Raw genomic sequence first — 26,058 nt, 5'->3', positions numbered from 1 at the left:
TCTCGCACCTAAGTCGGATTTTCGTCGAGCGATTCCTCAAACTTTCTCGACGCACGCGAACGATCGTCGCCTTCCGAATTGAAATTTCCAAATTTTTATTTTGACTTCTTAATCTGGAAAGGAGAAAGAAAGAAACGGTAAATTGATTCGAATTCGATCACGAGTTACAATCGCAGAAAAAAAGGAAGAAGAGGAGTAATCCCTTCGTTCGTATCTAATCGGGAAATTTATTGGAAAATTTTCGACCTTTATTTGTTCGCTCGAACGGCCGTGCAGCAAGCAAATATAGCGGTTTATAGACGGATTAAATCAGATTGTGAAACAGCTCGAGCCGTTCCGTTCCACGATTTCTTCTTCTGCGGCCGTACGTGTGCGTACTTATCGTGAATTATCCCCGGCGGGGAAGGGGAGCGCCTACAAATCTCAATTAACCGGACCCAATAAAATCGCGATCCGCGTTAATCACTCGGCCCTCGGATTCGATAAGGGCCGGTTGCCCGAGGTAATAAGATGGTGGCCGGGGCACGGCGCTAAACGATCCGACTCCCCCCGCAACGAGCGCCTTCGCCTTCCAATTAACTTATCTCCACCGGCCGAGCATCGGCCGCCACCTCGCTTATCTTAATCCGCCCGATCGTTTCGCGCCGTTCCACGATTACCCCGATCGCGGTGTTCGCGACCATTTTTCGGAGGAGGGGAAGGCGGGCAACGGCCGATACCACCATCTCGAACCGTAATTCTCCGTTGTAACGAGGAACAATAACGCGGGGAAGAACAATAGCGCGGGCGACGAGATACGCGCAGCTGGTTGGACGCGTTCGGCCGAGCAAACACGGATTTCTTCGCGTCCTTTCGCGGACACGGCAAGCGTGTGCGTGCCAGCGCCATTGTGTCCGCCGCGTTGTCACCCACCCACGCGTCACGGATCGTCTCTAGGAGAACGCCTGTCCCGCTTCTTAATTCCCTGTCTCGCATTTCCATCCTTCTCCCTCTTCTTCTTAAATCGAGGGAAAGTAACCGGTCTCATCGACAGTCGGATGTAAACATTTATTTTACGGATGGAAGAGGAATGGTTGCAGGGTCGAAGGCAGGTGTTGGCGGGGAAGAGGAGGGGGAGTAATCGTTTACAGGCGCGAAAGTAACCGATTTCCCAGCACGTTTCGCGCCCCGAGAGGAGGGAAGAAGCGAGCCACCTCGCCGCTTTTACTCGCATTCCCACACGTGCTCGCCCCTCCACGGAGCGAGCGTGCGCTTGGGGGTAGCGACATACCCCACGTGGGAGTGCGTGCTTGAAAAATTCCTTCACAATACTCGTTCCCCCACGGACCGGATCCCAGAGAGAAATATCATTGTCCTCCCCGTAACGCGTTCAGTTATGCATTGTTTGTAAGCGAAAACCTCAATTCCCATAGGGAATCTCTACTTCTCTAGGATTACTTCTCGCGGCATTCTTCCCTCCGTCCTGCCTAACCCAAATTCCAACACGAGGTTATTTCTTACAAACAACTGTATATTTTCGCGCTGATAAAGGCCGATAAAATATAAACCTTACGCGCGAAAATAACTTCCTTTTCCAAATTTTCCTTCGGTCCAAATTAAGATTTAAATCTTCGGTTTTACCATTTTTCGGCAGCTCCGATTTCCCAAGCCGTATAAGAACGCTCATCGCGACTCTTCATGAAAACGAAAGAACGATAAGGTGATCGTAGAGAAAGAAGGAGGAATACGTCGAAACACGCGGAGAAGGAGAAGCTTTAAGGTGGAGAGAAGGAAGGAAGGTGAAGATTTTTGGCGGGAAGGAACAAGTCCTCGGGGTGCACGCCTGCGCAGCTTGCGCGATTCCCACACGAGGAGGCTGCCTCGAGATCCCCTTCTCGTTAATAACTCCCTCCGCGACAATGGAAGGGCCGCCGCCTCTCGTGTTCTTCTTGGGAAGGGGATGGTGACTGGAAGGAGATTGCCACCTGGAGGCACCGTGCGCCTCAACGTGGGAGCGCCCTGTGCTACACCTATGCCACCCCAAACCGAGACTCCCCTGCTCGCCGCACTTTCGTCCCCCTCCCTCGAATTTTGCGTCCAACGTCAGGTTGCGGAGGCTCCACGTTTCCAACGATCCGAAATTATCGATTAAAATATTTTTCGGGGAAAAGAGAAGTTTTAAAGGAAGTTTAATCGAATAATTGGAGACGATTGCTCGAGTTGAGAGCAATAAATAAATAAATGGGTGGGAAAAGTGACGGGAGATCGGAGACGGGGACGAAATCCGTCCATTTCGTGCACGTTGGAGCGATAAAACCGAGGTCACGAGAGGTTCTGACTCATCCCGATCCTTATCGATCCTGTCCACTCTCTCGTTGCACAGGGAAAGGAAAGGTATCCGAGACAGGTAAGCCTCGGGTGGCCGGGAGATAAGTCACTGCATGTCTAAGCGTCGGACGATTATCATCCTTGTCGATCGTGCCTGATTATCTGCAATTCAAAATGCCATGGAGACGACGACAACCGGCCGGCCCGCCGATCCGGCCACATCCGCCTTTATGCGGGAGTCCCGTGATGCAGCCGGTGCGCCGACTTCAACCCATGTTACGAAACACCAATGTGTCACCAACCACAACTTCCAGACTACTTCGAAACTCCATCCTCGAGTTTCCCTCAATTTCAACAACCACGATTTTCCTCGTCGTGCGGTGGAAAGGACCGACGAAGGAAAATTGGGAAACCGTCCCGGTTTCGAGTGGAATTCCGTTCTTAAATTTATTATCCCCAGCCTGGTCGGGGATCTTTTATAAGCGCGAACAATCAGCCGGGCTTGGAACGAGTTGGACACGAGTTACAATTCGCATTGTTCCCGGAGGACAACGGCGACAACGTTGAAACTTTAATTAAAAAACGCGCGAGGGCAGAGCGTCTCGGAGGGCGGTCGTGGGAACGAAGGGAGGCTCGTCGCGTTGGGAGAGGGTAATTTTCGAAAAAGGATACAAGGCCAACTTTTATTTCGTCCGAAAGGAACGGTGGTGAATGCCTCCACCAACCCTTTTCTCCCTCCTTCTCCAGACTCCTCTCTCTGGACTCTCCCTCTCCCCCTAATTTGCATTTCCAGGCCTTCCGCTCGTCGTCGTCGAGTCCTCTCCCTCGCCCTCCTCCTCCTCCTCCTCCGCCTCCTCCCTGTTGACCGACGAGCGGAGCAGAAACGCGACGCGACGTGACGTGACGTCACGTTTGGAAGGAACCACCAACCCCGAGGAACGGAACAGCTGCTCCTCGCGATTTCTCACGCGCCCAAAAGCCACCGGGAGACAATTGAACTTGATTCCGGTTCGGGGTCGGGGTGATGGCTCCTTCAAAAACGTGCACGGCTGAAGCAGGAGAGGGGAGGTCCACCCGTACCACGCAAGCCACCTTCCTTGCATCCCGTCCGGAACCGGTCGACCCCCTTTCCTTCCGGAAAAATCGATAGACAGGTGGAGCAGATGGGATCGGAATGTCGTTCCCTCGCGGGAACAACGCACGCTGCTTCCTCCGCCACGGAGCGGCTTTCATTGTCGCGGATCTTCCCCGCCGGTGGTCATCTGCCGTCGTTTCTCCCCCTCCTCGAAGAAGATCCTCTCGAGTCGAGGAGGGGTGGGTCGAGTTTTTCCACCGGGGAGGGGATCGAGCGCTTTTCTCTCTCTCTGCATCTCCCGGAATTCCAGCGGCTTTTCTCAGAGAGAAAGAAAGGAAAGAGAGGAAGAAGATAGAGCGCAGTACGCGTCGTCTACTCCATAAATGTATCGCGGCGATCGGCGATATTATTCGCGAGGCTCGAAGAAAAGTACAGTCGAATATTTTCGTCTTTCGATGCTTTCCTTTTACTTTTGAGCGAGAGCCGCTCGTAGAAACGCGTACACGGCCTCGATTCCCCTGTTCCAGGATCCGTGAATCCCGATGGAGGGTGGGAGGGCCGCCTCGTTTATCGACACCGTACTATCTCCAGACGATTCGGCGATTCGGTCTCATATTCGGAGCAAAGGTCCTTGCATCCCCCGATCCTCGCCTCGACTAGATAGTCCTGAGGTATAATATGCATTCGCCCGGCTAACCGAATGAATTATGCAGAATCCCAGAACAGACTCCGATCCGCAGTCCTTTTTTTTATGCATCGATCTCTCTTCCTTCCTTCCTTGTCTCGTTTCTCTCTTATCTTTCTCTCTTTTTCCTTTCATCCCCTGCCTCTTTCCTCGTCCTGCCGACCTAGAACCCGATTCTAGGAAATTAGAATTTTTCGTTTCGAGACGGTGTCCCGATCGTTACTTTTCCCGATCTCCCGCTCAGATCGTGGCGAGGCGGACGAAGAAAGAGATATTACATTGGAAGGAGAAAAGTTCCCGAGATCTAGTTCCGTTCGAGATCTTATTTCGAAATTTATATCTACGGACTGTCATCTCCATCCCCCACGCCCGTTAATTAATTACAAGAGTTGCAGCTAGGCAATATCCCGCGAGGCAACCACTGTTTCGTCCCATCTTTCCTCTCTCATCGCCACGCCGATCATTTCGATTATGGACAAGCGTCACCTCTACCTGTTTATTTAAACGGATACCTTTTTTTTTTATATAAAAGTCAGAGGCGATCGATTAGACAGATAAGAAAAAGAAAGAGCGATAATCGGTAAAGATGATGAGATACATAGATTTAAAAAGAGAAGAAAAAGAAGGACTCGCAGAGATAATCGAAAGATTAGGAGAGCGGTAAAAGTTTCGAACGGCGTGTGATATATTGCTCGATCGATTATCGAGCGCGCGCAGGCTCGTGTTTCAAATTCGTGTCGGAAGGATTTGGCGGAAAATAAATGCACGACAGCCGTGTGCAACGTCTAGCAGCGATTAATTTTCTTCGCGATCGGTGACAAGTTGCGACGTCCCTTTCTCTCTCTCTCTCTCTCTGTATGCGCGTGTTACCTACTTTTTTTCTGAGCGAACCTCGAGCACACATGTTGCTATGCGAATCTAGGTCCCATCCAAGTAGTAGAAACTGCACTGGACGGGCTCCTGTATCGAAATTCATTTATTCGGCCACGCCGATCGACGCAGCCCGATTTCCGCGAACGATGCTAATGCCGGAGCATAGCAATTCGTCCGTTCGCAATTGCCTCCCACTCTCCCAACTTTCTACCTCCCGACCTAAGATCGCCGCTAAGGATATACCCGCTCGTGAATCATCCATTTTATTTGCCCGGTTTCGTCCATCTCGATCACGATTCTCGTTTAACTATATACGCACGCGTGTGCATATATAAATATATACGTACGTATATTTTTTTAATCACTTTTTTTCCACAAATGTGTTTACTTCCTCGGCGTATCACCTTGTTTTGACCGCGGTGTAAAGAACGCGATCATAAAGGAAATTGATTCGATACCGGTTGGCAACAACTTGAAAACCGAACACCGGCCGTCTTGCTCTTGTTTTTAAACACTTTTCTCGTAGCGGGGATTTCAGCCGGGTTTATGCGACGCGCGGCAATATTTCGCGGTTATCGTTTTAAATAAATTAAACGCGAACGAGAGAGAGAGAGTGTTGCCAGCGAGCCTTTCTTTGCGTATCCCTCCCCCTTTTTTCTTTTCTCCTTTTCTCTCGAACCCTTGCAACACTCGTCCCCTACGTAACTACGTTGTTGAAATTTGTTCGCTCGGAGAAGGAGGAGACCGTACACGAACACGGTTCGGTATCAATCTCGCGAGCATTTTGCGCAAGTGTGTTACACGCGACGCGGCGTGAATAGAGAATGCGCGTAGATGCAATCTATATTTATAATCCGTGGATTTGCGCCGCTGCAGCGCGAAAAATGGTAATTACCGGGCGACACGGCAAATGTGCAATAAATACGGTAAGTATCGGAATATAGATAATTATTTTTTTTTAGCCAGGGAACGGTCACGAGCCGAGTTTTTCGCCTCGATAAATTCTCCATCGTCTGAATATTATCGTATCGCGCGGCTTTTCCTTCTCTCCCCGCTCAAAAATCCCCGCGTAAACAAGCATTTTTAAAAACGCCACGGTGAATCCGTTATTAACGACCTCGATTCCCGTCCGATTCCCGGATGATTTAAAACGTAGCGAGTTCTCGAGTTCGATGATCTGGAATTTTTTTCTTTCTTTCTTTTTTTATATACGATATCGGATATCGGAATAACGTCGTCGCGAGAAATTGCAAGAAAATTAAAAAAAGGAGAGAGAGAGAGAGAGAGAGAAGCGTGGATAGCGTCGTAGGATTTTTGTAGGATTTCTATTTGTATGCCTGTGACCCAGACGAATAATAGCGAGACGGTCAAGGACCTACTTTGACCGAAACATCGAACCCAAACATCTATCGAATTCGGATACGCTTCGTTTCGCAGATCTGTGAAACATTTCGGCGCGCAGGATTTAGAGATTGCTATCTCTCCCTTCTAGACGATCGTCGATACGTACAACGTTTCTTTTCTTTTCTTTTTTTTTTGAAAACGAAGTCGAAGAATTCGGAGCGAAAACGAACCTCGTCGAATTTTCACCGCGTACACGATTTGTACAAGTTCAGATCAGATCCTTTCAATTGTCTCAATTTACCATGATCAATATTTCTGGAGTAATTTCTTGACTTTGTTTTCGAAAAAAAAGAGAAAAGAAAAAGAAAGATTGAAAGATCAACTCGAAGGACTTGAACGATCTGACGGAAACGTGGACGGTTCGTTAATTTGCATACATGTGGGGGAGTCGGTTCCAATTCTACTCGAGAGTTCTACGTAATGAAACGTCCGATTATCGCGTTGCTGATTAATCGTCTGCAAGACCGGCCGAGATCTCGCTTTAATTTAATTGCCATCATCGAGCGCACTCGAGAAGGGATTGCCGCTTCTCGCCCGTTCCTTCCTCTTAAACAAGAGCACCTCCCCTCCCCACGCACGCTGGTTTAATTAACCGAAGAACGAACGAGGAGCAAAGTTTACCCGTGTCGAAGAATCGCGACTTCTCCCCCTTTTTGCAGGAATCCGGACTCTGAAAAGAAAGAAGTAAAAAGAAATAAAGAAAAAAAAGAACGGAACTTGTACGCGATTTTCGAATATATCTATTCCTCTCGAGACTTTCGTCTCCAAGATAAACACGGTCGCATCCTACTTTTACAAATCGAGACCCATTCAATCCCGCTCACCCATAACAATTTATTAACCATACGTGAACGCGCAAACAGAAGGAAACGGTTGAAAAGGAAAAAAGAGACTTTTACCTCCGACGCATTCGCGGAATATGGTACACGCCGGCGCCATAGAATTAAATAGAGACGGCGTGGAAGAGAAAAGCGAAAAAGGGAAACGGTCACTCGAGGCGGACGTCGCCTCTCCTCTCTCCTCTATTCACCGCGGACGGGTGAAACGGCCGCCTCTCCCCACCTCTCGCCTCCTTATACCGGACAAATTTATATTAATATTCCTCTCGCGAGGGGGACGACGATTCTATGGATTTCACGCGTGGACACCGTTCGCGCACGCGTCGACCCGTCCTTCTCCTCCTCCTCCTCCTTCGTCTTCTTTGCATCGCTTCGTTGCATTTCCAACGACCGAAGGAGAAGGATTTCGCGCGGCTCGACAGCCGACGCGAGGATGAATGCTCCGACGGTTTCGCGAAAGCGCGCGCTTCTTGGGCGGAAACCGAAACGATAATTCAGTCGAGGCTGCCGCTCAGCGGCTCGTTCGGACTGGCATCGCGACCACAGCCCAGTTTCGCGTTGCTGCGCCTCTGCTCTATCCGAGGATCGCAATTTATGGCCTCGCCGGGGCACGCTCGTCGACTAGTAGATGAGACTCTCGAGATCCGTGCTGGATTTCGGATCGGTACGCGGAAATCGAGCCAACTACCGTTCGACCATTTTCCTTTGTTTTCCCTCGAGAGGAGCGGAGGAAGGGAGAAAATTATAGGAGAGGTAGGTGATGAGGATCGAAGAGATTGTATCTGCTAATTTCGACAATTTTCAGAGCTTCTTTATACGTCTTAATTCCTTTTTCTCTGATGAATACGTACCTGATTTCGATCCTGACCCGCGTAGATTCCACCTTATTTTCGTTCGATCGCATTCATTATCGGACTTGAAAGTTTAACCGGGCCCTCCCCTCGATTTTCGATCGATCGCCCAACGATTCCATCCCCGACTTTGCACGCATTTCAGTAACGGTATCGTTGCAGCAAAAATTCTTCCCGATATCTCGCCCTGCTGATTATTCCTCCGGAGAAACGGGGAGAAAACGGGAAATTGGAAACGAGTATTATCTTTTTTCTCGGCGCGTATTTACGAGATTCGCGGCCCCTTATCGCGGCCCCAAGCGTTACGCCCACGCACGATAACGCGAGCGCCGAGCGTATCGCGGAACAAAAATATTCCACTCGCCGAAAATCGGAACTTTCGTCGTTTCCACGAGCCAGATACCGAGGCAAAGCGGGAAGAAATCGTTGGAATGGTGCGTGAGGGGTCGTCCCGGGTCATCTGTCCAATGCAAAATATTTGCCGAAGCAAGCGATCGAGCCACGCCAAGTATCGAACGATTCCACGCTTTTTTCCTCCCCTCTCCAATTAAATTTTTTTAGGTAGCATCGATAAGAGCGCGCGATCGATCGCTTTAGCTCATCGATGGAAATAGAATATTGAGATAATCTCGCTGCTCCCTTTCTTTCTTTCTTTTTTTTCCTCCCTTCCCCGCAACCCCTCGAATTTATCGGAAAACAACACTTTCGAAATCGCATCGCGTCTAGTTCTCCCGACCTATTTTTCGAGAATAAACTCGAGAAGTGGTTATTGTTTGAAACGGATCGAATCCAATGCTCGTCTCGCGTCACAGTTCAGCCGTATCTTCTGCTTGGATCAAAAAAAGAAATAAAAGAGGGAGAGAACGAACGATACGCCGTTTGATCGTGACGAGAAAAATCACGTATCGACGGGATCTTGATCTTGCGAGAAATTTCAGCGAAACTTTCCGCTGTCGGTGTATAAGAAGGATTGATTAGATTTCAATTACTGGTTTTTACTGTGTGCGCGGATGTTTTCGCAGTGGGTGGCTGACAGAGACAAACAAGCATCGTGACGAAATCGATGCACCGTGCTGATTCGATGATTTATCGGAAGCAAATAACAAGAATGTTTTGGATTACGAGTTGTTTATGATAGATTTCACAACATGACTTTTTACCAAGGATTTTTTCTTCTTTTTCTGCTTCTCAAGATTCGTTTATATCGAGGCTTCATTTCGATTTAAAACCGATTTATCGTCTCGCTTCGTTTCTCGAAAGATCCGCGTCTCGTGGCACGCTAAAAAAAAAAAAATACCAGTCGAAGCTATTACTACTCGGAATAGAAAGTTCATCCTCGACCCATCTTCTCCGATGCAAACTTCTTCAAGAATGAAGAAGAAATAGCAGCGGACGAAGAAAAGTAAAAGACAACGTTCTTTCTTCGTGCAAATGAAAAAAGAAAAAAAAAACAACGAGGCAAAAATGGTGTTCTCGTCGATGCCGATACCGACGAGGGAATAGCGCACGATCAATGAACAACGTCCGAACGACGCCCACACCGAAAGTTACGCAAACAACGATAATCCCTCGTTATCGGTGTTTATTTATAAATCGGTCGGCCGACTGGGTTAAACCTTTCCCCCGTGCACCGGTTTTTCCCCGCGAAGAACAAAGAGTCGGGGCGAAAGCAGCATTGTCGTTCCAACGGCGTTACGAAATCGACCCGTTTATCGTTCGATCGCGAATTCGAAGCGCGAACTCTGCGACACGGGAACACGGGTTCTAAAATAAGCATAAGCCCGCGAATCGGAACCGATATCGCGAATTCTCTCACGAAACACGAGACACGGACCCCCTTGCACGAAATTCGACGACTCGTCAACCCGATCATCGCGTGCCGATCGCGTGCTCCGGGTTTCGTGAAACGGCCCCGATCGGGGACCCGCTCAATTACCACCTCCGATATACATAATATCAAACGATTAACATATTATATTTACCCCGGGATAATTAATCGAACGAGGATGGATTCCCCTCGGAGGAATCGAGTTGGAGGACTCGCTCCCAAAAATTGGCCCCCGAGATCCTAATTATTATCGAAGGACCGTTGCGTGGGTTTTTGGAGCGAACACCGACTACGGGAGAAGCTCGATAAATCCGTGCTCGGCCCGCTATCGATACATTAATTAAAACATCGGTGCACGGCTGACAGCGTGCTCACGCCCAACCCCCGATATAACGCTTCCATCCCCCTTCCCAACTTTTATTTGCTCCTCGCCGCCACCAATTTTTATTTCTCCGCCAATCTTCTTAATCCCCCTTTCGCATTCCATCTCTCGTGTACGATCAACGCGTGCCTTCTCCGCGAATTAATCACTCTCCTCGTCTCTTCGCGAATATACATATATATATATACGTACATACATAGCCTTTCGAAACTCGAATCGAAATCGCGTTAGTCGGAGGAGAAAAGGGAAAAGAAAGAAATCCGTGGAATAATGAAATTAAGCCTGCAGTAGAAGTGTCCGTGGGGATGAGAGATAAAGCGTGGAGAGGGTGAAGAAAGAGTGGAAGGAAGGTTAACTACGGAGAAGAGCTAATTAAGATATAAGACGTTGGCCGGGGGACGCGTAGCGTTGTCATAAATCCTTCGATACGGAGACGGAACGGTCTTCTTACATCCTCCCGAGGCCAACAAAGTACGTGATCAAAAGTGGCTAGGGAGAGATTCCACGAGATTAGCCGGGAGCGTGTGCCGGCTATCCATCCGTGCGCGTATGCGTGCGCGCAGCCCAACGTTGCAACCAGTTGCATCCAGTCGGAGCGTATCCGTGGCGATCGGCGACGACGTGGCTCGAGGGAAGAGATGCCTCGCGCTTCCACGAGGAGGCGACGCGACGAGGGTTGGTTGAACACGGCGGAACTGTTGCCGGGAAAAGGGGGAAGGGATGGGAGGGGGAAGGGCGAGGGAACGAAAACAAGGGGGGTCGTGTTTGCTCTCCTCTCCTCTCGTTCGAGTTTCGAGTGGCTGCTCCAAGGGAGGAGTCCGCGTCGGCGACGTGGATCAGGAAGCGGAGGAGGAGGAGAAGAAGAAGAAGGAGAAGAGGAAAAAGGGGAGGAGAGGCTATATCGCAACGCGTGGGAATCAGAAGGGAGAGACCGCCTCGGCACCCCTCTTTTTCGGGGCTCCCTTTCAGGGGGTGAGTTTCGCAACCTCGGGCACGTAGCAGTCGTGGCCGAGGCCGGTGGTAATCGGTGCCGCTGCGTAGTCCATCGGTGATGCGCGCCACTTTCCTTCCGTTCCGTCGTCGATCCGCTCCGTCGTCGATCTAACCGTCTGTCGTTTAACTGTCTAACGCCTACGCGAGCCTCAACCTCGTGGCGCGATTCGCGATTCGTCTTCGTTCGAGAATTTCGCCGCTCTCGATCGGAACAAGTTTGGTTAACAACAATGCTTAGGAAGTGAACGGGATGTTTTAACAATTTATCCAGTGTTTCCAGTGTGACGGTAGTTCTCTTTCCGTTTCTTTTTTCCCTCGAGCCTAACGATAACAGGCTGCCAAGAGGATCTTGGGAAGAGGAATTCTCGCGATGATTATTAGATAGGATGGTGGAATTGACGTATCCCGCGGTGGAAACCGAAGAAGAAAGGGCCAAAGTGGTAAGTGAAACTCTCGTCGCATCGACAATCTTTAATCCGAAAAATCTGACGTCCGATTTTCCGAACGTTGGGGTTCGGTCCGTCGATCTCTCTCTCTCTTTCTCTCTCTCTCCATCCAGTCGCACGAGAGATAGATGGAGCGTTACGAAAAACGTGGAGAACGGTCGAGGAAAAACGAGAACAGCGATCCGGGCGGGCGGCGGGGAAGAGGTGCACCGCGTGAACCGGCGGGAGTAGGGGAAGGAGGGGAGGTGGATCCCCTCTTTCGATGACCCTCTCTCTCTCCCCCACCACCGGCCCGTGTCGCGTGTCCTACCTCCCACTCCTCCTACCGTACACGTACCGCACACGAACGCGAATCGGCGAAACGCACACACCGAGGCGCGTTGCGAGGAACGCGTCGAGCCTCGACGTGCATCTGCGAGCGGTTGCAGTTGGTGCGTGGTGTTGCGCGAGCAGGGAGAGGGACAAGGACGTGGCCGGAGAGAGAAGAGAGAAAGAAAAAAAAAAGGGGAGGGTACTTGGGTAGGTGGGTTAAGGGTGGAGGAGGGGTGAAGAAGGGGAGGAGGTGGTGGAGGAGGAGAAAGAAGAAGAAGAAGAAGAGGAAGATGGTGTGGAGAGGAGAGAGCGCGTTGGCAAAGGGTGGAGAGGGCTAAGGGGAGAGGGAAGGGAGAGAATAAGGAACATCGTATACGTGGCTCGAGGTGCACGCACGGAGCGTCGGTGTGTGAGGTGGAGAGAGAGAGAGAGAGAGAGAGACACGCACACGGCAGAAGAGAGGACGAGAGAAGAGACGAAGGAGAGAGAGGTGGTGACTCTCCTCGGGGCTTTAGTTGCCGACTGTCCGCTACCTAGCGCGGTGTTATGCCATCCTCATCGTGTTGCCCTTCTCCGTCTCTCCTCGCTCTGCCTCGCCCCGTCTTCCTTTTCGTCTCGTTCCTTCTCTCCCGCTCTCCCTCTCCCTCTCTCTCTCTTTCTCTCCGCGCGTCTCTCTCACCTGTTGCGGCGCCTTTCTTTAATCCGTGATTTTCACTGTCGCCTCCACGCACCTCTCTCGCTCGGCCACCTCGCGCGCTCCTTTCCTCTTCTCGATCTTCTTTTCGGAGAATATCGGCGGGGGTTGACTTTCTCGAGGAGCCGAGTCACCTTGAATGAGCGACACCGGCGAGTGATACGGTAGTAGTCCACGGTGGTTCGAGAGGAAGAAGTTGGCTCTTCCAACCGGAGGAGGAGTGGACTGGATCCGTAAGGAAGGAAGGAAGGAAGGAAGGAAGGATAAAGCGATGGGATATTTGTTTTGTGAGACGAAGAGACGGTGATCGGAGATACGAGGAACCGATGTACGTGCGAGAGGCCGTGGAAGGTCGAGGAATATTGACAACGGTAACGGTAGAGCAAGAAGTTCGAATCGTGGATAGGGTATCGGTGTTATGATAGTTATTGTAATCAATAGAATCCCACGAATTTCCACCGTTTCGACGCTCGTTGTAATCTCGGTGACACGGTGACCGACAATATTATGAGAACTTTATCGGGAATGACGAGGCAAAGTGTGGGAACTTGAAGTTGGTAGAAAAGTTTGCCAGTTACAAAGGTGATGTTCGATCGAGGAGGATCGTTCCGAAAGCAGGGAAATAAAATAATCGCGATACTTCTTCCATTCGAATATTTTCTATAAATATATATATATATAATATATATAAATATTATATATATGTATATGTACATAATTGTTGAAATCGAGAATCGTTAGAGAGTTTTATATACGGAGTCCAAGATTATCCATAGAAAAATTATTTAAATCACGTTCGAAGTAAAAAGATATGCAAACGAGTTTGATGAAACGAGTGTAGTGGAGTGATAGAAGTGACGTGTCTGGTCAAACGCGTCCCTCGTCGCCACGATTGAACGACCGTCGACCAGTAGATCCACGCTGCCGTCTGCACAAGAGGTGAGACTATTCTCTAACCATCCTTTTTATTTTACAACGCGTGTATTATACGCGATACGAAACGAACGAGTATTCGGCAACCCGATAATCTTTGCGAAAATTATTTCGTATTTACCGATAAATCGAGAAAACAAAGTTCGATGGATTTTTCCAATTCGTTTAACGTTTTATTTAACGTATAACTCGTAGAATTTTATCGAAGTATGTAAAATCATCGTGCTATTCTTATCCTCATACGTACAAATCGCGCTTTAACATCTAAAATTGTAACTAATTTAACGTTCAAATTTGTCTCCCTTTTTCCCCCCTTTGATATAAGACCGAACTTTTATTCATTTATTTACATCTTAATTAAAAACAATACCGCGACGGCCTGTGTCAATGTTACTCACCGTTGCCAATTTTCCAAAGATATACAGTAATATTTACAATGGAATTGGTAATATCGTTAAATCTTTATACGTATCCACGTTTCAATAGCTCTTACTCGTGTAACGACAGAAAAAGTTATAAGAAACCAATAATCTTTATGGAGACTACCTCCAAAGGTATTATCCCAGGTATTAGCCATCCACCAAAAGGTTAAGCTCCCCTAATCCATACCCTAATTTTAGTACTTCCTGCGCGCTTTCGAGTTTAACCTCTATACCATCTCGTTTACTACCTCATTATTCCATTATAACCAACGGAATACTACTAATCCTAATTAACCCGTTACAAAGCAAGCATCATAAACACTACTCTGCCCCTTTCCCCCCTGCCATTCTCCCCTGCCCCAACCCCGCCCCTCCTTCCCGCTCCCCTCCCCTTCCCTTTAGAAAGTCGTCTCGCCTTTGTATAGAAATCTGCAGTTTAGATCCGCACGAGCGTTGTCATTCACGGCGTAAACGGTGCTCGAATGCGTCACCGGGTTTTATCTTTGGCTTGCTATCGAAAGATGGGACGTACTAATTGCCCCGAGACCGAGGGGGTGGAATGCCTGCGAGATGGCCCGACCAATGCACCGCTCTCTAGTCATTAAGACGAACGGTTGTTCCGCTTATCGGGGATCGCTAATTACCGCCACGGTCATCGTTATATCTGCCTTATGCGATCCTTCTATCCTTCGTTCACGCGACCCTCTTTTCCGCGACGATTAAATCAATTGGATCGATCTTTTCTTTTCTGTAACAGCAATGCATTCGTACCCCGCCAATCCCCTGCTCGTAACCGTGGAAAGAGAGGGAAGAAAGAGCGTACGAGCTGAACGAGTAAAACTGTCAACGAGATAAGAGAGCGGGTTTAAACTTTACGATACCTTTCCACAAAATATCGTCGTCCGAGAAAAAGGAGGGGGAGGGGTATAGGGAGAGAGAGAGAGAGAGAGAGAGAGAGAATGGCTTTCCACCGATATCATTCACCGTGTTTCACCGAGGGCATCGAGTTTAACGAGCGGCAATAAAAATATCTAATAAGCATCTGCCTCGGAATAATTAATTCTTGCTATGGCATTAATCGGTGGGCATCGGTGCAGGAATTATGTTTAAGACGTTAAGCCTTATCTACTATCTACATAGCGAACATTTGTTCTCCACTTACTTGTGTTTTACAACGCCGAGTTTTCATGGAGAAAGAGAGAAAAAGAGAGAGAGAGAGAGAGGAGGAAAGGAAACGTAACAAAACATTCGTAGGAACAAACGCGTTGGAAACTCGTTGCTTAGAAAAATCCCAAGATACTTTATTAAGTTTCGAACCGATAAGTTCTCGATGCCAATACCCACACCGACGACTGTGTAAATCACGTGCCCCGAGTATGTGGAGTATAAAAAAAGGTAAAAGGCGAGATAGTGGCGGCACAATGCAGATATGCGTACCACGGTAACGCATAATAACGATACTTTCATAATTCACGTGCGCGCGCGATTCAGCCGTTACGTAAGTGACGAATACGGCAAATATCCATGAAAACGTGGAAAGAAACGCGAAAGAGGCTGGTCTATTATCCACGATTCTCGCGTCGCTTTTGATACAATTAAATTTACATCCCGGCCAAATATTACTAAATAATTTTTCCGTTCGATTATCTCGAGAACATTTGCATAATCGTTGCTCCACTCTCCACCGTTAACAAACCGTATCGTTAACCCGCTACTAATGAGTTCGATTAATTGGCAAGTTGGTCGGCTCTGCTGTACGCGCGCGCGCGCACTACGCGGCGAAGCAGTGGCAATAGCAGTAGTGGAGTGTAGAAGGAAGAAGGTTTATCCCGTGCACAATGTCGTTTAATTAACTCATTTTCATGCGAAGAAGTTGTCAATGCGAGCGGCTGGCATCGGCACGATCCGGACGGAATACGAGCGGGTAATCGGTTTGATCCCTCGCAGCGTTGCAAAGAGGCAGCAGGAACGAGAGTCGGTCAGAAGTCGAGCATTAAAATAAGCGGGCGAAGGGGGGAAAGGCGGTGAGCGTGTTAGTCGTCGCAAAGAAATTCCACGTCCGACATCGGACGGTAACATTGTAGCCCCGATTGGTATTCCAGTAGCATAGCAACTAGTGACCGGCGTGCCGGAGGAGCAGCATTTATTGCGGCGTAACGCGCGCGAAGTCGTCTCGCGTGCCCCGAGTCGTTCCCTCCCGACCTGCATGCATGCTACGCGGTCGCGTCTTTGATTTTGCGCGCAACACGGCTGAATTATGGCCGCGGCGCCACGATCGCTCTAGCCGAGAAACGTAATTACTTGGGAAATTACCGCTTAAAAAAAGAAAAAGAATTGGTTAATAACGACCGTTCCTGCGGAACGCGGGCGAGGTTAGATACCCATCGGAGCTGTTTCCTGTTTCGTTGCGATCAAACGGGAGGGATCGCGCGACGTGGAGGAAGCAAGGTTGGAAAATTTCTTGGCGCATGCAGCCGCGAACTGCTCTGGAAGTAGATGCGTATCGGCCACTTCCTCGACATCTCTCGATCGAGCGATAATTACACGATGCGTACAAGTATTCTTTCGTGAAACGCATTCGGGACGAGGCGTAACCTTGAAATTTTAAAGAGCGAAGAAATTTTTAAAAAAGGGAGGGGAGAATTTCAAAAATCAAGCTCGCCCCTTCCTAGGAAAAAAGAAAGGAAGGGGAGAACTTTTGCACTCGATTTTCACAAATCGTGCGCGACACTCGCGATTAGTAGGTTAGGTTTTTGAGTCAACCGGTCACTGCGCATTCCTGAATTATCGACGGTGAACGCGTACAATGGGAAACGCGTTCGTAAAGAAATTGCAGCACCGGCGTAACCCTACGTTCTTCCAGCCACCGGTAGCAATCTGACTAGCGGTTGGATGCAACCGACCTTATATATCCGTCGCTATATCGCTATTCAGCTCTGTTGCGTGCACGAACTCGTTGGTCGTTGCGGCGACACGCGTGTGCGTGTCGCACTGACACGGACGCGGGCCGAGTTACGTACTTACTTACACGCGTGCTGCGCGCAAAAGAACGCGTGTGCGTGTACACGCGTACCCCTAGAGGAGACAGATGCATAGCGCGCACGCATTTACATCTCGACACGCGAGACCCCTTCGAATCTTTTCTCTCTCTATCCATTTCTTTTTCTTCTTCTCCTCGTATAGTCTTCTCTTCGTACGCCAGTATACTTGTACCACTCGACTGGCTTTATTCCACGATCGGTCCCTCCGTGTGCCACCGTTCTTCGAGGGAGGATCCAGTTTGCGCTTTGGGATCGTCCACAGCTTTTTTTCTTTCTCCATCGAAAAAATCGATGAATATTGATACGTATCGTTCGTTGATAACGAAGGTATCCCTCTCTCTTTCTCTTTCCAGAGTTGATATACGTAATAATAAATGAGAGGTAATAAAATCACGATTGATAAAGGTATATCCACGCGCGATAGAAGAAGCAAATTTGATCGTTTCAGAGGCAGCTGCAATCCGAGGAAACGATCATCCTAGATATTCGGATCTAGATCGTGTACGGTATAGGGGGAGGGAAGATGGGCAAGCAGACAGACAAACGGAAGGAGAGAGAGATTGACAGGCGGAAGGTCTTGGTTGTCGAAAAGATTACGATGCCGCGCCGGTAGCACGTGCCCCATTCAAGACACCTTGGAGGGGAACCACCCTCGTAACTTAACCTAACCTAATCCAACCTTCTTGCCGTGGCTATTCAGACCGTGACGAGGCAGCCTTCTTTGTGACCCAGGTTCAATCTAAAGGCCACCGATTCAAACGTCTCTCCGTCTTCTTTTCTTCTTTCCTCTTTTTTCTTTTTTTCCTTTTTACCTTCTCCCTCGTCGGCTTTCTCACTTTTTTTTCTTTATTATCACGCCACGCATCAGGAAGTTATAACGTCTGTCCTTGGAGGGCTCTGCCTTTTGATTCTCGAGTTCAGATAGCCAATTAGGGTGAAGTGACGAAGAAGAAAAAAAGATAAGAAACTGTTCTCGGGAAGGAAGGAATTAGAGACAATTTGTCGGACGATTTAAAAATCTTCCGAGCCGCTTCTTGATCGCGATACGATCCGTATAGAGGAACGTCGTCCACCGATAATTGTTTTCGATCCTTCGAAAGGCTGTTTTAATAAACGTCGAGGATCGGCTATGTCTATACTCGTTCAAAAGGTCTGCTTACCGTGTCGAGGGCCAAACGCTAAGAGGGCAATTTGTCAGTGGCGAAACGGTTTCACGCTCCTTCGTGTACATAAATCACGGCAAGTTTCGGATAGTTAGGCCGTTTACACGCCCTTCAGAGTCCACGGGGCCCCCATTTACGATCATCTTGCGCGCAATTCCTTGGACTTTTCTTCGAGCGGAGGCGAGAGCCGAGAGGCTTTGTAAGGAATGGCCCACCCGCCGCCGTTGTTTGCCCCTATTTAACAGCGGCAACAATGCCAACACGCCTCGAGCTTGTAACGAACACCTCGATGCCATTGACCATTGGTCAACGCATCGGAGCAAGGTTTAGAAATCCCGTGTCTCGTTCGTCGTCCTCGGACAACGGGAAGAAGAAACGGGATCGGAACTTTTCCCTTCTCCCTGAAAGAAGAATGGAGATTTTACGACCTCTTTGAAACCGAGTCGGGATCGCTTTTGCGACCGTTTACCATCAGAATGAATGACCAACAAGAATGACCGTTTAATCCGTCGTGAACGCGCCTTTTATTTTTCCACGTAGAAGAAAATACGAGTGTTCGACTCGTAAACGCGCGTCATAACGTAATTCGAAAATTGAATTCGCGTCGATCGAGGCAAGAGAAGGTAATGATCTCACTCGATTTTCATCGCGTTATACAAATTGGTCGCGTTGATTTTGCGTCGAATTCGCGATACAATCGCCATTCGATTCTAATCTAAGCCCTGCTACGATTACACACCACAACACGCGGTGTTGAGCAACCACTGTGCTGCGGAGTCCATCGATAATAATATTTATTGGATGTTACCGGACGCGTAACGCAACGGCAGAACAATTTACGTTCCCTTTGATGTTTCGAGCCTTCCTTTCAATAGCGTCTCGAAAGGATCGCGAGACTGTTTGGGAGGGGAGGAAGGGCGAGCGAGAAGCGTTTTGTGTTGCAGTGGCGCTGAAAGGGAAGGCTCTCCGGTTGCGAAACCAACGAAACGATGCCGCGGGCAATCGTTAATAATAAGAGTGTATTATGAGCCGCGGAATCAAAGTGTAGCGTGCAATTACGTGTCAATTCCGTCAACGTATTTCGTCACGCTGCAGGATGCCTTTGGTGACCAAAAAGGAAACAACACCCTGCGTTCCCGTGTGTAAGTACGTAGGCATACCTGAGAGAGGCGTCGCGTCGTGTTTCTTCCTTTCTTTTCTCAACTTCGCCTCTCCGCACTTTCCTAGTCTCCGCGCATTGGCGTGGAAACCGATTTATAATTGCTCCAACGCTTCCTTCCTCCCCCCGCTTTGATCCAAATCGATACTACGTTCGTAACGCGCGTCGTACCTTATCGCAGGAACTGATCCGCGAGATTGATTAAAATTCAAACGTGATCTATATTCGATTGTTCGGTGGCGAGAGAGAGAAGAGAAGAAGATGGGTATAATAAAAAAAAGTCTGGATTCCCAGCTATCGTTTGTCGAGGGGCGAGGGAGAAGAAACAGAGAGAGAGAGAGAGAGGGAGACAACGGAGGGTTACATCGCACCCCTATGGCTTTCGTTTATTCCTGCGCCATTGTTTCGCGGTAACGTGGAACGTGGACGCGAGTCTAAAAGGCACGTATAGGCACGTTACACACACGCTCGGTTTACACGGAGCGTACAAGGCAAGCTGCAACAGCGAGCCTCGTCATAACGGTCGTCTAAGAGGTTATGGGGAACACGGGCGACAGGACAGGCAGCAGCCAGGGGCCATTATTGTGTATACGGACGACGATCTTTATGTAAGATCTTACATGGGAGACCCATGGGGTCCTGCGGCGCACGCCCATATCGTAGAGGGTGGTTGTGCGGTTTCGCTATTTTTCTTCCCCCTTCTCCGTGTTCCTCCTTCTCAGAGGAGCACCTCTAATCTCTCTCCCTCCTTTTTTTCCCGCCTCGTAAATCTCCCTAGGCGTTGAAACATTCGAATCGAGTTCAATATCGCAGGATGCTGAAGCGGATAGAAACGTTTCGATTCCTCGATGTTGATCGAGCAAAAGCTTGAATACCGAAATGGGATGGAAATGTAAATTTTATTTATCTAACGTTTCTTTTCTCCTTCCTTCCCGTTATTTAATTTATCGCTTATCGGGTATCAAGAAAATGTGAAAAAATCGCACGTCTCTACCAACTATAGTTTGAAGCGTATCTTAACGTATCAAATGTTTGTAGAGAGCGAATCGCAGACTTAAAATTATGAGCATGTCAAAATTATACGTATAAATTGTCCATCGTTGATTTAAAGTCGAAGGCAGCGTATTATTCTTAGTCAATTCTATTTTCCACGTAAAGTCGTAAACACGGTTTTTTCGCGCACGTTGGAATATCTTGATGAAGCGCTCGATCCGTTCGATACACAAGGAAATCGTGACGGCTAGAGGGGTCCCGTGAGCGAAAGCAGCAACAGGTGGCAAGGAAAAGCGGACGAACGGCCGCGCGCGCGAGAATCGATCACGGAAACGAATCCCCCTTTGTTCGCTCCCTATTCATTCCCCCGATTCGACATCCACGCGATTTTCGTTTTCACCCAATTTTCGTAATTCACGTAAAGAGAGAGAGAGAGAGAGAGAGGAAATAAAAAATTCTCGAAAGAGGAACACCGTTGAACGCCACCTTACGCTTGCTACTTCCGCCATCCAGAAATCTAGGGAAAAAACACGGACGGTCCGTCGTAAAAACTTTAATCAATCGTGCCGGCTTCGAAACAGATTCGAGCGGCGCACTCAATCCCGATCTTCACGGTTGACAATTGACACGATCGTCGGTCATTAAGGGCCTTGTAGCTACACGAGCTCTCGCTCAGAAAACCTGTGTCTTTTTTTCACCGACTCCCACCACTGCCCACCACCGCCACGAGTTCACGAGTCCGCGTCCGTGAAGGTATTCATCCCCGCGCGGCAGAAGGGAGAGCCATTAATTGGCCTCGTTCCCCGAGAAACGGAGGAAAACGTTGGAGCGGTGCGGCAGCGGGCAGCGATCTCGTTATAGCCGTCGCGTGTATAAACAGAGCGCGCTAGTGGTAGTGGTGATAGGTAGGTTGGTAGGGGCAAACCCTAATGAGGATCCCCTACCATGGACTGCCGACCGACCGCCGCAAAGTAAATGAGCAGGTGCCTCTGGTATGCGCCCCGCCTACGCTTTCCACTTGCTCTTGTCCTCCACCACGAGTCGCTCGTTCCTTCTTTCTTCCTTCTTTCTTCCTTTCCTTTTTCCCTTCCCCGTCACCCAGATTAGCTCGCGGAAAAGTCGTTCTGATATATCTACCGAAGGACAAATTATCCTTGTGCTCCTTTCCTTCCTCCCCCCTTTGCCTGTTGTCCCTCCATCGTTTCGAACCGATTATATCAGAGGACGCATTAGGCAGGTCAGGTATCATAATTCAGGATTAATTTTTCAAAGGGTCGACTGTCGGTATCTTCGTTAGTTAGCGAGTAGTTAGCCGTGTACTTTTCTCCCGACCTTTTCTTTTCCTTTTTGCAAAGGGACACTCGGTCGTTTAATCTCTTGGTGAGAGTTGGTGAGATTTTCGAATCGACGGGTCCTCGTGTGTGTGTGTGTGTGTGTGTGTTTCCCTGATTAACACGATACAGCGATTTCGGTAGCGAGAATGGGACGGAGTTTGAAGGATCGATCGTGTTGGGGGTAATTCGCACGTTTGTCCATCGTCGGTCGTTAGACTTTTCAACCTTGAAAGACCTTCTCAAGGTGAGTAGACGCGGCTACATGTTCGGCTAAATCGGGAGGAGAGTTCTCGGAGCTAGACTCCTCTTCTAGGGTATATACGTGGCCGTGAAGTGGTCTTCGAGACAGAACAAACCCGCGAGCTTTTTAATACCGCGCTGACCACCGCTGTGCGTTGCGTGTCCAGCGTGGACGAACGTGCGGACGCACCACGTGTTTGCTTAAAATCTTGACGCATGACCGACCGATTTGTTTTTCCATTCGCAGGGCCGCGGCTAGTAACTCGTGCCGTTAATAACTTTCCATTGCGAAATCTAATAATTTCATCCTTCCAAATATCACGTGTGACAAATACAATTACGTCCCATACACGATGGTGTCCCCTGTCCTATCAAACCTATCAATTTTATGAGAGAAAAATTCGAAACGAATTTCATATTTTATCTTATTATTAAAAATTCCAACTTTCCTGCAACCTACGTCTATCTCTATTGCCGAAAGATTGCAAGAAAAAAATTTTTTACCTTTCATTTCTCCGTTTCCCCTAAGAATAGAGAGATATCGAGTCGAAAAATCCGATCCTGCTCCTCGGTAGACGAGTCATCGTCCGTCCTTCGTGGATGTTACGCTATTGGTGACACACGCGTGTCTCGCTCGTTTCCTTCATCTCGATCCTCTTTGTACATTGGCTCCGGGAGGAGGACGGAACCCCGTCCTACGGATCTTCTCGTTCGTCGCGGTATGTAAATACGTGGAACGAGAAGACTCCTCATCTCGGACGAGCGACCGACCGCGGTGCATCGTATCGTATTCTGCCGCCATTTGTCTTCGCGATCCGGGATTACGTTACCACGATGATACACGATGACATTTATTTCGGGATTTGTATACGGGTCGCCGTGGCCCTTCCCTCCAACTTCTGGATCCTACGTGAACGCGTCTTTCGTCGGCCTGCCTGCACGACTGTCCCTGTAATGATCGTGGAACGCGCTCAAAAGTTTCGCCGTCATCGTAAACCAGTCCTCTCGAAATCATTAAAGGACCGAGTGGTCCAAGGAAGATATTTAGATTCTTTTTTTTTATTCAGATCGTTGGATTTTTTATCCTCCGATCTTGTTATCGGTGTTAAATATTTTTTCTTCCTTTTTCTTTTCTTTCTTTCTTTCTTTTTTTTTTTTACGCGATCAATATCAAATTATTCTACTTGTCTTCATGCGATTCTTTGCACGAAATATCTTTAAAGTTACGGGACGTAACGGGACCTCGCGAGCCGAAATTGAAGAAACGCGGGAAAAATTGTGTAAACGCAGATGCCGTTAAGGAGCCGCCACCCCAGCAACGAGATAAAAAGGGAGCACGTGGCAAAGATCAAACAGCTGGATCATCTCGTGCGTGCGTGCCTTTAGGTAAGGATCTTTTTCTTGCGGAAAAGGTGGGTACACGTTCGACCCAGGTGCAACCTCAGAAACCTTGGAAGGCGTGCGTGACAATGCGCGTACGCGCGTGTGGGATCGTCGTGACGTGAAAGTCGTTCGAAAAAAGAGGAGAGAGAAGAAAAAAAAGGAGACACGGCTTCCCTTCGACCAATACCGCATGAAAGACAAAGAGAATTTATTGTTTAAGACACGGGGATAAAAAGTGAAATTTCTTTGTCACCTACGTAACACTTCAACGCGAAAAATCACGCGCAATTTTCTCTCACGAAGAGATACACGTATGATAAGGAACGATTACGATCGATGTAATTCTAGGATGTAGAGAACGAACCAACTACGTCACGAACAAGATACGTCACAACTGACGATACGTCAATTGGCGATAGAAATCAAGGAAACAACGAAGTGAGTGACGCGCCTTTACGAATATGGCTCGTATGCATGAGCCAGCATCGAATCTGTAATTATCGTATGTTTAGATTTTACGGATCGATCGGCGAAAATGCGTGGGTAGCTTGGCAGCCGGGATGGGCTCGAAAACGCGAGTTTCGTCTAGAAGGCGTTACTACGAATCCTATCTCATTAAATCTAATGACACGAATCAAGCAATTATTCTGATACAAGAGTAATTCATTTATCCCGAACCTATCAATTTGTCTTAATTATACCGTGGCTAGATTCGCAATTTTGGCAGATATTTCCATCAAATTACACGCCTCGCCTCGATCGAATGCAAGAGTTTTTCTTCTCTTCTTTCATTTTGATTAATAAAATGAGATTCTTCTATAAAAGCGCGTCGTGTCCTCATTAATATAGAAACGCGTACTTAATACGCAGCAAATACGTTAATACGTCTCTGTGTAATATTTGAAAGGAAATAGACGAGTATTGAATATATTCATGTACGAGTTCCTAAAATAAATCGTCTTGAGTATTCTGCACTTTACGGTTCTTCGTAGTATGGTATCGGACCGTGCGTCTTTGGTTTTTCCGTTAAAAAAAAAAAAAAGAAAAAAAGAAAAAAACAGAAAAAGATGGTAAACACTAACGTCTAGAAAAAATTCAAATGGTCGGAGCGACCACTTAGCGAGTACTTTCGATGTAGTGGACACGTGTCTAAAGCGTGGCTAGAACCTTAACCACGTGTCAATATCTCAAGGGACGTTTTGTTTACGAAAGTCATAGACGAGGCGAGACACGTTAAACATTTTTATCGAAGATGTCGAAGAAAAAAGTTGCCATTTATTACACCTACGATGCCTGAACCACGACGATTGTGTAGATATATTTCATGCTTCGTTTCACGAAATGATATACATACATACTGTGTACTTACTATACACGTTCGACGAGATAAATAATATACTTGAAACTTGCAAAAAACAACAAAACTCTGCTTATCTTCTGTTTCTCACTTTTTCTAGATCACTTCACAGAATCGATTGTACGAGAAATTCTTTGCCTACCGTATTCTCGTGTTTACGAACGGTTATTCGGGAAGAACTGTCACGTGACCCCATACGCGCACACTTGTTGCGCAGTAACATAAAGAACACACCAGTGAATAATACGATATACGATAATAAACATTGCGTTTTTTTTTTTTTAATCCGTCACAATGGAAAGAAGGTAAGAAGAAGGTCGTCGTAATTTGTCTGGAAGGCATCAATTCCCATCGACTTTTAAGATTCTCAACATCCTGTGCAACGTGTTCCTTATCAACGAGCTTTTGCGCGCGCAAGCACGCATCCTCGGCGCGTGGGCAGGCCGTAGTAGAGAAACCAGTAAAAGAGACTTCCCTCTCTGTCTCATTCTTCACTTCCATCGAGCGAATCCACCACGACTCTCTTTCTCTGTCTCGTCATCGGTTACCTTGCCGGTAAAAACAGCACGAGGTGGCCGGTCGCGCGAACATGGGTAGGGGGATAGGCGTGGTTCGATTCTCGTAGGTGCACTCGGAAACGATAGTGTTCGTGCGCCCACCTCGTGCCTACTGAGCTCGGTTAGGCCGACGAGAACACGAAGGGGGGCGAGTCTGGCCGAACAGTAACGACAGTGGGGATAGCTGTCACGGGTCGAGCAGTGGGGAGAGAAGGGGAGTTAAGGTTCGCACACACGAAAATCAGTGGGGACGCAGTCTGTGTACGTGTAGAAAGAGAGGGGCGAAGGGAGTCGAACACGGCCGAAGGTGAAACCCGCGAGCCGTCGTAGTCTCGCAGTCGGCGCGAGACCGCGCTACTGGAAGGGTCGGTGTGTTGTCATATATGTGGATGTACGCAAACGCCTCTCTCAGATTCTCTCTTTCCACCACACTCGCCTTATAATCACCTTACTCGCACGAGAATTACTCAACAACGATAAACAAAATCATTAGACGACAGAATATAGGAGGAAACGTGCGAGGAAAGAAGAAACGAAGTTGACTGCGTGTCGCGAACCACCCCTTCCCGCTCACCGAGTGACCAAACGAGAGAAACGGTTTTTTTTCTCATCTATACGTACGTACATAGAGAAGGGACGACCGTGTTCGTAAACCGCATCCAAAAGTTAAGTACACGCGACCGAATTCGAAAGCTACAACGATATCGCTGTACCTACGACGTTTACGGTTTAATATCAAAACGGTAAGCCGGGGGTGTGATTTTAGAGAAGAAATACACGATCGGTT

The 26,058-nt window shown here is 48.2% G+C and overlaps 1 protein-coding gene and 1 long non-coding RNA gene across 3 annotated transcripts in view; one reads left to right on the top strand and one right to left on the bottom strand.

Moving 5' to 3' along the window:
* Positions 1 to 25,376, bottom strand: part of LOC133667076 (uncharacterized) — a 107,569-nt gene extending 82,193 nt beyond the window's left edge. The window contains exon 1 of the long non-coding RNA XR_009832216.1: positions 24,727 to 25,376. This is a non-coding gene — a long non-coding RNA (uncharacterized LOC133667076). The remainder of the gene's footprint in view (positions 1 to 24,726) is intronic.
* Positions 11,382 to 26,058, top strand: part of LOC107992711 (dendritic arbor reduction protein 1) — a 50,829-nt gene continuing 36,152 nt past the window's right edge. Inside the window, exon 1 of one of the 2 annotated variants that reach the window (XM_062083062.1) lies at positions 11,382 to 11,677. In XM_062083062.1, the coding sequence (XP_061939046.1) occupies positions 11,624 to 11,677 (54 nt within the window). In that variant the 5' untranslated portion in view covers positions 11,382 to 11,623. Of the gene's footprint in view, positions 11,678 to 11,927; positions 13,629 to 26,058 lie in introns of those variants that run through there. The other variant, XR_009832195.1, reaches the window with a different exon arrangement.

The sequence above is a fragment of the Apis cerana genome, linkage group LG1, assembly GCF_029169275.1.
Source record: "Apis cerana isolate GH-2021 linkage group LG1, AcerK_1.0, whole genome shotgun sequence".
NCBI lineage: Eukaryota > Metazoa > Arthropoda > Insecta > Hymenoptera > Apidae > Apis > Apis cerana.
Note: the sequence above shows the minus strand (reverse complement) of the source record. Positions and strands in the feature narration are given on the sequence as shown.